This window comes from Aulostomus chinensis, chromosome 24 (assembly GCF_037954235.1).
Source record: "Aulostomus chinensis isolate RoL2024-O1b breed Wild chromosome 24, RoL_Achi_v1.0, whole genome shotgun sequence".
In the NCBI taxonomy this organism is placed as follows: domain Eukaryota; kingdom Metazoa; phylum Chordata; class Actinopteri; order Syngnathiformes; family Aulostomidae; genus Aulostomus; species Aulostomus chinensis.
The window spans coordinates 11,361,715-11,374,543 of record NC_141343.1 but is presented as its reverse complement, the minus strand read 5'-3'; the positions used below and the strand labels follow the sequence as shown (position 1 = coordinate 11,374,543).

The following is a 12,829-nucleotide window of genomic DNA, read 5'->3' as shown; positions in this document are numbered from 1 at the left end:
CCCAGTGGACATAGAAGGTATTAAGCCCAGTGATCTGAATGGGGGTGTGCTGTGCTGGCGGGGGCGGGGGTCGTGTGTTCTGCATGACGATGTGGCTACAGCACTAACTGGGGTGGGATACATGATGCAGGGTTTGGAATCCAAACGTATGTCCAACAACAGCAAGATTAAAAAAATATATATATATAAAAAAACCCTCATGACCTGTGATTAGAAATTCCTCTTAAGGAATACGAAAACCACGTATTTACATTTGACTTATTTATTTAAACTTTGACCTTAATACAACCAGGTAAGCTTCTACCAAGAATGAATTTCTATCTTATTTTTATGACGCAATTCTTTTGTCAAACAAGCTTGATGTTAATTGAATCCTGACACAGTCTTTTCTGAATTGTGATTGTAACAGTAGTGAGCTGGAATCAGAAAAGAAAACCCCTGACAATGGAAAAATCTGCCTAATTTTCATGTAAGAATAGTAAAAGAAATAATGCACAGATTCCTCACACGATTATGTGTGTGTGTGTGTGTGTGAGAGAGTGCGCGCGCGCGTAAGAGTAACATGAATACACGCTGTCTTTACTTTGATTTGTATTGAATCACCCTGCGTTAAACCACAACACGAGGCTTGGCAGGAAACTCATTTTGGCAGCTTGTATCCCATCTTGAGCTCATTGTGTCAGTCACAACCCAGAGATGAGGTTTTAGGATTTAGGTTAAATTTAGATCTTCACCTTATTCACTACACCAGACTGGCAGAACCTGCATTATATGTTCCTGCATTCCTTTTTATAAATATAGCTGTATTTACATAGGTAGATCTATGCTTGTCTACTTCACGCCTTCCAGTCGGGAACAAGACCCTCACGAACTTCCTTGTTCAGGAGCTTAAGTGGAGTATGAGGCAGTCGCTGGGTAGCAAAAAGCACATGCTTTAGCACCTGGTCCTACATATTTAATTTGTCGCTTCCTATTCAGGAAATAATATTTTTGCCTTCTTTGTTGGTTGAGTGAGTTTTAGCGCTCAACAAATTACATGCTGAAATTGCTGTTCTGCAGCTACTTTTCATTGGTGTCTACGTTCATGTGACATCATACTAATCAATAGCTAAATGGTCCAAAAAGCTAGAAAATGTCACCATTCATGAATTCACCTCCAGCTGTCTGTCTTTGCTCTCTCAAGGAGATGACACCATGACGGGGGATGGGGGGGAGTATCTCAGAGCTGAGGACCTGAGGGAGCTGGGAGATGACTCCCTGCCGGGACAGTATTTGGACGGGATGAACTACCTCCGCTTCAGTCTGGAGGGGGGGCGAGCTGACAGGTATATCAAACTCAGGTCTGGGAGAGTTCATTAAAGTCATAAGACCTATCTGCAAATGCACATTGTTCCAGGTGGTCGGTAAACATTGTAGAGCATCAAGGGGTTTTAAGGGTATATTTTGGTTTGAATTAATCCTAATTTTGTCAGTCTTCTGGACTTCACAATGTAGGTTTCATGTAAGCTGCTTTTAAATACATCAGCTCTCTTCCACTCATTCAGTGGTTGTTCAATACTTGATCCTACTTACTGATGTCCTAACATGTTCTCCCGTGCTTTGTATTCTCTCTTGTGCTCAATTTCAGCTCGGATCGGTCCTTCACACCAACCCACCACAGCTACTACTCCCCAAAACACGAGGGAATAATGGAGGAAATGGTCACCTGTCAGCAGGTACAGCCCATGCTACAGCCAGTGACAACAGAAGCCTAAGGAACTTTAGTTTACACAGTCACGACAAGATTGCTGTTTCAGTATTGCACAAAATCTAGCATACATCCGTCTCATATTGCGTTCTTATTTGGGCTACTTATTCTGCTATTGTATCGTTTTTACTGCTCTGTAGCAGCTGTCTATTTTACATTCAGTGTATTATTCGTCTGAGACCACTCAAGTGTATCTCAGATAAGAAAAGTAGATTGAAAATGTCAACATAGTGCAGGGGAAAAGGACCAGAGACCTGAAATGTCAGTAAAGTTTGGCAGCAGGTGCTGAAATGAACTGGAGTGCCATCTTTTTGCCACTATTGTCAGAAAAAAATATGGGAAATGTAAAATCGCATCTGACCTATTGTCAGTGATGAGTGAATCATTACGTGTATGCAGCTTGGATGAAGTACGTGGGTTGGTGCTCCTGTTGGGTCAGTTGGAAATGTGTCCACCGCCTGAGTTTTTACATCATAACTTTTCTTTGTGCAGGAAATAGTTCAGTATAAGTTCTCTTTTCCAGGCAGTCATGATACATACCATGATCGGTACCTTTTTAAGAAGTCTGTTTTTTTGATTCCAGGTTTCGTCACTTACAAAGGAGAATGAGAGAGATTCATACCGGCTGAGTTGGGGCACAGAAAACCTGGACAATGTGGCTTTATCCTCCAGCCCCATCCACTCTGGGTAGGTAGACCTATGTCGGACTCAGCAATAGCAAGGAAAATTCAATGAAGATGTGACACAACTACATACATGAAAACAGCGTACACGGGCATGTCGAAAAATATCAGCGAGGCTTTATCTGGAACCCATTCTGGTCCCTTCTCTTCCGATGGACACACCAAACGTCTTCTTGCCCTTGGAGCTGACACTAAAATTGAAACACATATTTGATCTTTCAATCTGCAGACATATCTCTTGTCACCTCATTCTCAAAATAAAGTAAATGCATGAACATGAAAAAATGTCACAGCCAAACAAGAACAGAATATTTTCCGTATCTGTCCTAAATACTCCACTAGAGGGGATTGTATTATTTGCTTTGTGTATTTTGTGTATTTGTACAGTCTTCTCTTTTTCTTGAAGCAGAATAGCAGTTTTCTTTATTCTGACAGTCTTTGTTCTCCCTCCCCGGGTGCGTTTTCTTCCTGCTGGACTCTTGTTCCTCTCTGTCTGATGTGGTTGTTTGTAGCCGTTGCTCTCCGTGCTACGATCATGGAGACCACAGCAGGTGACCTGCACCTCCTCAGTTGCATCAACCCCCCCCCCCCGTTCATCACTCTCCTCCTCCCCTCACAGCGTGCTCTCCTCGTGGAGAGGTGGACGTCTCTCTGTCCTCAGTGCACATCACCTCTTTAATCTGGCTCAAACTGACAAATGAAAGTAAATCAATGGCAAGGGTGAAATTCTCGCATGTTCATCTGGGAAAAAAAAAAAAAAAAAGTAGTGAGATAACCTCTTCTCAGTATCATAACACTGAATTGATATCCTGCACTAAATTGTGAATATCTGCAGAAAAAAGAGGTGGTATAAGTTGAGGATGCCTTCATACAATGTCTTGTGAAGTGGGAAGTTCCACTCGTGTTTTCATTAATGTGCCATTTTAATCTGAAGTGTAAGTCATTATATCACCAGGCAAGGTAATCACTTCAAGGTACTTCTTTAGATGAGCTCGTCTGACTGATACCGGTCACTGACACTGGTCGATCAAAAGCTTCTATCAGTAAATGTTGACTGTGTTGAAGTCTCGGCCGTGAAGACTGCGTATTTCTAACAGTTGTGTGTTGCTGAACCCCATAACTGTCTGTTTATTCTAAACACTGTTGCATTTGCTTTACTGAAGCTGCTGCAGAGGCAGGATCACTTTAGGATCTGGTGTGAGGTCATGCTGTTGTCCTTTCACCCCCCCTCGTCCTCTCCCTCACTGAGATCTGACCATATGCATATTTGTCGCATTGCATGATGTGGGACATGAAAGAGTTAAATCACCTGGAAAGCAGACCAATTTGCCAGAACCATTATGAGCCGATCACAAACGCTGATCTAACACAGAGCGCCATCGAGGCTTTTTTTTTTTTTTTCATATTTTACATTCATATTTTCTCTGAGATAAACAACAAACTGCTTCACGTAAATGTTTTGTTGAAAATGCCTTTCTTAGCTCTGATTGGTTGCAGGTCTTTCCAATTGTGTCCAGAAACACTTTGACGATAACCATAAAAAAAATAACCTTGGACCTGAGAGGGTCCAAAAACATTTGGGAATGCAGATTGGTCTGCCGATTCCAGGCTCAGATTTTGGCAGGACCTAAGGAGAGTAAGATCATCTTTCCATTCAGTTTTGAGAGGATAGACACCAAAGTCTTTGCTGCTGCAGCCAGTCCAATGGGACCAGTATGGTTATGGTTGCAAATCTTGGAATACATCACTTCAGTTGTCGACATGAGAGATATGCTCTGCAAAATGGATGTTGTTAGTTTATTTGCTGTGCTGTGCTTCAAAACTCTTGTCGGTTTTCGTAGCACCTTCAAAGACATTTTACGTACAGTTTTTGATTAAAAGCAGTTTTTCGAGAAAACCGTTTCATCCCCGGCTCTAAAGAAATGGCGTAAACTCACTTTAGAGCTGGAAGTGTATAAGATGACTTCCGAGCATGAGTATGGAACCTTTCATCAAGCTGCTGTGGTGTCTATATTCTCATCACTTAATGGGGTCACACGATTGCTGTTTCTAAGTGTTCTGATCTCCTGATTCACCTCAGCTTCCTGGTTAGCTTCATGGTGGACGCCAGGGGTGGAGCCATGCGTGGATGCCGGCACAACGGTCTACGCATCATCGTTCCACCCAGGAAATGCAGCGCACCAACACGGGTAACGTGCCGACTGGTAAAGAGGCATCGTCTTGCCACCATGCCCCCCATGGTCGAGGGTGAGGGTCTGGCCAGCAGGCTCATTGAAGTGGGACCCTCTGGAGCCCAGTTCCTTGGGTAAGAACATGTGTTGGCATTAATGGATAATTTATTTAACTAGAAAAGGCTGAGATGTAGCAAAAAGATAAATACTGCATACCCATCACCGTTGCAAGAGGAGGTACTAAAGCAACTCAGAGGTATGTGTGATGAAGACATTTTTCAACTAAAAATGTATGACATATTAACAAATTTATGTATGAACATCGACAAAATTCACAAACATAGAAACAGCTATCTAAAAAAATGATCAACTCCATCCACCACCTGACCTGCACCCTAACCTAGATATGCTGCTGACATGATGTTGTTTACCCTTGTCAGAAATGTTATATGAAGTACTTTGTGGTTGAAAAACACTGGTGGATGGTGGATGTATCTATGGTTTGCAGACACTTAGAAAGGCAGTGTTTCATTTTGGGTTGCTTCAAGACATCTGAAAGGAACACGCCAACTTTTAGGGCAAGTAACTCATTGTCTATTGTCTGCCGAGCCAGCCAAGATCCCCTGCTAGTTAGCTTAGCACAATGAATAGTAGTGAGGTGGAAGTATTAGCATCAGCTACATCAGGTTCAGCATGTTGGTTGGTCCAGAAGCAATCCTCCTCGACATTTCTTACAAAGTTAGCCATGATCAGAAGCAGCTGTCACTCTTCGAGCTGTCAAAAAACATTTGATTTTGTCGGCTCAAGTTACGGTGGCACCGTGGTGCAGTGGTCAGCACTGTCGCCTCACAGCAGGAAGGTTTTGGATTCGAGCCCCGGCTCCAGCATGGATCTTTCTGTGTGAGTCTGCATGTTGTCCCTGTTCCTGTCTGGGTTCTCTCTGGTACTCCAGCTTCCTCCCACAGTCCAAAGACATCAAGAGGGGACGAGGCTGATTGATACTCTAAATTGACCGTAGGTGTGACTGTGAGAGTGAATGGTTGTCTGTCTCTATGTGTTGGCCCTGTGATGGACTGGTGACCTGTCCAGGGTGAACCCTGCCTCTCACCTGAATGCTGCTCGGATAGGCTCCACCCCCCTGTGACAGGATAAGCGGAAGAAAATGAATGATGGACTGATGGAGCAAGAAGTTGCAATGTTGCTTTTGAGTTGCTGCTTTGAATCACTGAACCCGATCAGGAAAGTAGTTCCAGATATGAGCCTGATTTCTAGTGAAAAGTCTATTTGATGACTTTTGACAGAGCTATGGTAACACTTCCCGTGCGCTACTATTCATTGCTAAGCTAACTGTGGTAGGTCTCACAGGGATCTAGCCTGCATGGCTCTGAGAATGATTGACGACAAAAGACTTTCCCCAAAAGACGGCGTGTTCCTTTTTGAGAAAGAAAAAAAAACAGGAAACTTTACATTTGACTTATTTTTGATGGGTTTTTTTTACATTCACAACTTGCGGCCCTTTTCTTTCAGATCAGTGTTCCCTGCTGCCTCTGCCATACTAACTGTATCTGTATCTGCTCCTGCTTCTCTCAGCGGCAGGGATCTGTCAATCTTTGCTCCACAGCATGCCCTCCTTTCGTTCATAACAGCTGCAGTGATGCTTTTTAACCTTTAACCCCTTCCTCATTGGAAATGCCTTCCTAATGAACTCCAGTATATTGCACCATGATTGCTTTGATATGTAGCCTCAAACTCTGCTCTCTGCTGGTAATGAGGGAGTAAGTAGTTTATCCAAATGTGGGTAGTTAACTCTTAGTTACCTGCCAATCAGTTAGTCGTGATCTAGTCAATGATTACAAGATTTGTCCCTGTAGAAAAGAAATGGTCATTTTTTTTTATTGGTTTGCATGTGTGTTGCACCAGATTTGACGCAACAAATATTCACCCACAAAGTCCAAAAAATATAATATTATCATGAAAATATTGAATATTTTACCATCTCTGTTCATTACTAGAAAATATTATTCTACATGTTTCCAAATATCTTCTTATAAATATTCTCTTATTTTGGAGTTTTACTTTTACACGTTCCAGGTACAACCTGGACTTGTTTGATTGAAAAACAAGTATGGGCATTTATTTTGATTATAATAAAGATATATTTTAACAACAATTAAAAAAAATCACAAGTAATAAGTTATAATATAAAAATGACTTGAGCTGTATCTAAGAAATTATTGTATTTCTTTTTTTTCATGGCTCTGTTACACATCATTTTCATTAATTTACTTTTTTTTTAATATATTTTTTGAGGCTGCAGTTTCTTATTTGTTAATTTAAATCACAACATTTTGGATGTCAAACGACGTACAGCTTAAAGATGGCCTTCTACTGTGCTCCCAACCGAAACATTGTGCTCTCTTTTCCTCACTGCTGCAAATGGACGTGTGGTCGATCACACAGTAAACTCCACCTCCCCAGTGCCCCTCCACCTCTCAATGAGGGCGAGAGCCTGGTTAGCAGAATCCTCCAGCTTGGCCCACCGGGGACAAAATTCCTCGGGTAGGGTGAACAAAAAAAGATCACCAGTTTTGCATATGAAACAATCCATGGATGCCGGTTCAGTGTTTTTCCTTTTCAAACCCTCAGATTTCATCTTGCTTTTTCTAGATGTAGTTGTGCTTCCATGCCTGCTCTCGTCTTTTGTGCCCCACCTTAACTGTTCCAGTACTTATTATGTCACTTTGCTGTAACATTACTTTGATATTTCTGCTTTTTTATTTAAGTCCCTTTCATGCTGAACACTTTCCATATTAGTGTGTGTGTGTGTGTGTGTGTGTGTGTGTGTGTGCGTGCGTGCGTGCGTGTGTGTGTGTGTGTGTGTTTTCATGCCTTCTTCCTAGATGTAGTAAAAGCCTTCATGTGAAATTTAAATGGTTGTGTGGGCAGTGAGTAGTTAAAGTTGCAGTGTGCTTTGCTCATATGTCAAATGATTTAACAATTTGAACTCCATTATCAACTATACTACTACTACTACCACTACGAATACTTCTACTGTGGAAGTCCAATAACCTGCCTTATATCAGACATGTTTCTCCTGCCACCAGTTGAGCATTCAATGTGACTTGACCTTTAATTATTTGCAGGAACAAAATAGCAGAAACACAACATCAAATAAACAAGACATATTGGTGAGATCAAATTGGTGTATCGGAGGAATTTTACCTTGAAGTATTGCAAACAAATACAAGCAAATGGGAAATGCCACATCACAGTTGTACATTTCTGCAAAACGTGACCTTTGACCGCCTACAAATTCAGTGTGGTAGACTTTGTGCAATCTTGCAAACCGACTGACACATCCTGAAACTATCAAATAAAGACCGTCTTGAACTCTCAGCTCAGACAACCATCAAGATATCACATCAAAACATCAGCAGTTATGTGTTGATTACTTCAGTGTCATAAAGCATGTCTCTAGTAGTTGTTATGTATGTTGTTAATATTGTGATTGTGTGCTTCAGGTAAGTATTAAAGTCACTCTAGAATTTATAGAACACTTCCTCAGTAAGGTAAACACCTGCTTACGAGGATTTCAACCAACTTATCAAACCAGCGCGGTCCGCCTGTCTGATATCTATAAATATGTTCAAAACAAATTGGAACGAACTGTGCCATGTTCAGGCGGCACGGTGGTGCAGTGGTCAGCACTGTCGGCTCCAGGTTCGAGTCCCGGCTCCAGCACGGATCTTTCTGTGTGGAGTCTGCATGTTCTCCCTGTTCCTGTGTGGGTTCTCTCTGGTACTCCAGCTTCCTCCCACAGTCCAAAGACATCAAGAGAGGACGAGGCTGATTGATACTCTAAATTGACCGTAGGCGTGACTGGGAGTGTGAATGGTTGTCTGTCTCTATGTGTGCGTCTGCGACCGGGATAAGCAGTAGAAAATGGATGGATGAGTTATGTTGTGTTCATTATTTTTGGTTATTGCTATTATCGTGAGCGATCAAATTGAGCAGTTCACTGCTCTTTCTTAGTCTGCTAACTCCATTCGCAGCTTGTAACATAAACCAAGTTCAAGGTATCACGATATGCCTTTTGAAAGACCTTTTGTGTCCCCTTAAGTTCATCAAAAGGTTTACTTTCGGCCTCTTAAAGACCAATATTGCACTTATTCAGTGAACTAAAAACTATAAAAATATATATATGTTTTTTCAAAAGGTTCAACTCAGCGACAATCATTCCCAGCTTGACTTGATGTGAGCTAACTCGATAAATCCAAATATCCTCAACTGATTTTCCTCATCTAGTTGCCTATTCTAGCTTTTTCACCCAAAAGTGGTAGTATTGGAGCTAGATGACCACTCACAAACGCTTAGAAGCCCAGAGCTGCTCACTTAACTTCAAAAGAACAAAATATAAACCAAAAGTTGAGGAATCTGCTTTCATAACACTACTTGAAATCAAGGTTACACCTGTTGGTGATGGAAGCCATGTATAACGTGTTTTTGGTGGTCATCCAGCCTTCATAGTAACACACATTCATGAGCGTTGCTTTAGCAGTGAAAGCTTTTAGAATGTTTGTAATGACAGGGAAATCTAGACTTTTCTGAATCTTAACCAAGAGGGGCCCCCACATATTTCTGACGAGCTGTTACAAATTTTCCCATTATTTATATACAAAGCACACACAAACACGCACAAAATTCCTCATACCTTTCTTCTGAACCACAACATGCCGGACTAATATGTGCTCTCCACTCCTCCAGTCCAGTGATTGTGGAGATCCCCCACTTTGCTGCTCTGCGGGGGAGGGAGCGGGAGCTTGTGATCCTGAGGAGTGAGACTGGAGAGAGCTGGAAAGAGCATCACTGCGAACACACCCAAGAGGAGCTCAATCAGATACTCAATGGCATGGATGAGGGTCAGTCTCTGACGGAGTACCAGTAGGCCCACCTCAGAGTCTGAATTTGACACCTGTCCCTCTTTGTTCCAATCACCCAGAGTTGGACACCCCCGAGGAGCTGGAGAGGAAGCGCATTTGCAGAATCATCACTAGAGATTTCCCACAATACTTTGCAGTGGTGTCACGTATCAAGCAAGACAGTAACCTGATCGGTCCAGAAGGAGGCATCCTGAGTAGCACTGTTGTACCTCAAGTGCAGGCAGTTTTCCCTGAGGGAGCCCTCACCAAACGGATCAGGGTTGGCCTGCAGGTAGTCCATTGTCATCCATTACTTTTTTTTAGTCTTAGAAAGGGCGATTTTGGTTCAGGAAGTAGAGCGGTTGGTAATGGAAAGGTTCCTGGTTTGATTTTAGAGAGAAGAGTTTTCTTTATGCATGTCGAAGCAGCTGTGCCTGAGTACACCAGTGTATTTCAGTCACCGCTCGAGTCACTCACCATAACATTATTGTCCCCACGCGCTCCTCTTCAAGGCGCAACCAGTGAACGTGGACGTCGTGAGGAAGATCTTAGGAAACAAGGCAACTTTCAGCCCCATTGTCACTCTGGAGCCCCGCAGGAGGAAGTTCCATAAACCCATCACCATGACCATCCCTGTCCCCAAGAGTAACTCCGATCCAGTGCTGCATGGTTTTGGAGGGGACACCCCAACCTTACGCTTGCTCTGCAGTATAACAGGTTAATGAACGTGTGCAACTCTGAGTGTCAGCCACCTCACATGCTAGTTTGTCAAACCTGTCTTTGTGCTTTTCCAGGTGGAACGACACCAGCCCAGTGGGAGGACATAACAGGAACCACTCCGCTAACATTTATCAATGATTGCGTCTCCTTCACCACCAATGTGTCTGCCAGGTGAGAGACAACTGCAGTCCTTTCTGAAGAAAGATAGTTCTTGTAATGAGGAACTCAACCAATCAAGTCACTCTCTTAGGTTCTGGCTTATAGACTGTCGACAAGTGCAGGAGTCCGTCAACTTCTCCACTCAAGTGTACCGCGAGATCATCTGTGTCCCTTACATGGCGAAGTTTGTCATCTTTGCAAAGACCCATGACCCAATCGAGGCCCGCCTTCGCTGCTTTTGCATGACAGACGACAAGATGGACAAAACCCTGGAGCAGCAGGAGAACTTCACGGAGGTGGCCCGCAGCCGTGACGTGGAGGTGAGGACGCAGGGAAAGAGAAGGCCACACTTATTGTAATGTTGTGGGGTAGTTTGAGTCACTTTAGCATAAGCATACGCTTTTCCTCAAACCAAAGACAAAGCAAATTTTTTTGCGAGAGATGATTATCTACAGGACAAACATGCCAGGTGACGCAAAACTTATTGTAGCAGGTCTTATTCTGAAAACGAGCAAGTTAAAGTCTGCATCATGATGTCTGCTTTATGTTTTTATCCATGTAATGAAGTTAAATCATAGGACCATTTTTATTGGATGCAGGAGGCAGGCAACTTCCTGATGGATACTTAACCATCAGGTTCCACCAAGTATGAGTGGATAACGGCTGCTAAAAATGAGTAGACATATTGCCACGGTAACTGTTAGCTGCTACTGTAGTTTCCTTTCAATAGGAGCTGGTGGTACACTTTATAAAGCAATGCTTCACTCAAATTATTATTATTTTTTTAACCTCACACAGATATCTTGAGCCCCTACTTTACCTTTAAGTTGCTGGTGACTGACAGCAAAGACATGCAAAACTGTCCAAAAGATGTTTACCAAGCCATTATATTATATGATTTAACCCATGCTTTTAGTGTCAGCTTTAGTAGAAGTGCAATGCTCAAAATGGCCAGCGTGCAGAGGTGGGTGACCAATGTATCATTCATGCTTTTCATTGTCCGGGATTGAAATTAAGGCCATGGTAAATGTCAGCAAAGGTGATTCAAGGGTCAATTCACTGTCCATGGAGTCATTGGACATTGGTGGTTGGGATCACTTCAGATAACTCTGTAGAATGGCCTACTTTCATCATTTATATACTTTTTGGTTGTATGCTTCTATGTAGGCCCGTATTGTAGACATGTGACTGTTACTCATCTCAGGTCCTGGAAGGAAAGCCCATCTATGCAGACTGCTTTGGAAACCTGGTTCCCCTCACCAAAAGTGGCCAGCATCATTTGTTCAGCTTCTTTGCTTTTAAGGAGAACAGACTGGCCCTCTTCATTAAAGTAAGAAAACGACAGAAAAGGCAACAGAAATAGACGTTTCAATCAACCGTGACGAATTTGAAACACAACCCCTCGTAAGTCTGCTGATTTCTAACACTTAACGATGAACTGCTGCAGATCCGAGACAACACTCAGGAGCCGTGTGGCCGTTTATCCTTTATGAAAGAACCCAGGAACTACAGGTCGCTAACCCAAAATGCCATATGCAACCTCAACATCACCCTGCCATCATATTGTAAGGTGAGGACACTCAGCTGGTGTTTGACACAGCGCAGACATCTTCTGTGTCTTGTTTGTGAAATTTGTCAATTGTGGTTAATATTTAGCATGAAATATGTAAATTATTTCCTTTGTAGATATTTAACACTATTTCTTTGCAGTTGTGTGTGCGATATGATGTCCTATGCCTTAATTAAAGTAGAAATGTTGCCATCACACTCAGAGTTTAACGCATAGGCATACCTTCTCTGTTCTGTCTCATCAGTTATCAGTTTATTAATTGAATTTGTCACGAAAAAGTGTCGGGATACCCATCAAAATCACGTTTCCCCGACATGATTTGGCTGTAAGTCAACGCTCTACCCAATTATCTAACCAATCAATCAGTAAAACTCTTTGCAAGCCTGAGTGACTCACCGTTGTACAAAATACAAGTAGCTTTAGGTTCTGCTTCCCATCTGCAAGACTAAAGTGAGGGCTAAAATGTCATTATTGAATATTTTTGGGGTCCAAAGAGTTATACCAATAAAATGTTCCACTCAGGAGGAGACCATACATCTCGAGTGCCGCTCCACATCGGCAATTACACAAATTTAGCTATCACAATGTTGATGTTGACATCTCCTGTCTGTGTTGTTCAAGACATTTAGCCATTCAGTCTCTTCTTGCTGTCGTGTTTTTCATGTAGTTTTATTTGTGAGAAACAGATTTTTAGATTTTAACAGTTCAATTTGGGGAGGGGGGGGTTGGGTTACATGATGACACATTTGATAGCAAGCCTAATGTATTCAAAGCTAACAACAGTTCCCAGCGTTGATCGAATCTTAGTGGTACTCAAAGGATTTCACGATGTCCATTCCAACACTGATGGCCAACCTGCT

General features: G+C 42.4%; 1 protein-coding gene across 23 annotated transcripts in view; it reads left to right on the top strand.

Annotated features, from left to right (window-relative positions):
- Positions 1-12,829, top strand: part of ank2b (ankyrin 2b, neuronal) — a 138,800-nt gene that overhangs the window by 97,818 nt on the left and 28,153 nt on the right. For 19 of the 23 annotated variants that reach the window (XM_086197449.1, XM_086197448.1, XM_086197451.1 and 16 more), the window contains 13 exons: positions 1,184-1,325; positions 1,628-1,715; positions 2,331-2,434; positions 2,943-2,981; positions 4,511-4,735; positions 7,062-7,160; positions 9,366-9,520; positions 9,601-9,812; positions 10,033-10,237; positions 10,315-10,411; positions 10,491-10,719; positions 11,604-11,729; positions 11,847-11,969. In XM_086197449.1, coding sequence (XP_086053575.1) covers positions 1,184-1,325; positions 1,628-1,715; positions 2,331-2,434; positions 2,943-2,981; positions 4,511-4,735; positions 7,062-7,160; positions 9,366-9,520; positions 9,601-9,812; positions 10,033-10,237; positions 10,315-10,411; positions 10,491-10,719; positions 11,604-11,729; positions 11,847-11,969 — 1,844 coding nt within the window. The remainder of the gene's footprint in view (positions 1-1,183; positions 1,326-1,627; positions 1,716-2,330; positions 2,435-2,942; positions 2,982-4,510; positions 4,736-7,061; positions 7,161-9,365; positions 9,521-9,600; positions 9,813-10,032; positions 10,238-10,314; positions 10,412-10,490; positions 10,720-11,603; positions 11,730-11,846; positions 11,970-12,829) is intronic. The other 4 variants (XM_086197468.1, XM_086197453.1, XM_086197447.1 and 1 more) reach the window with 3 other exon arrangements.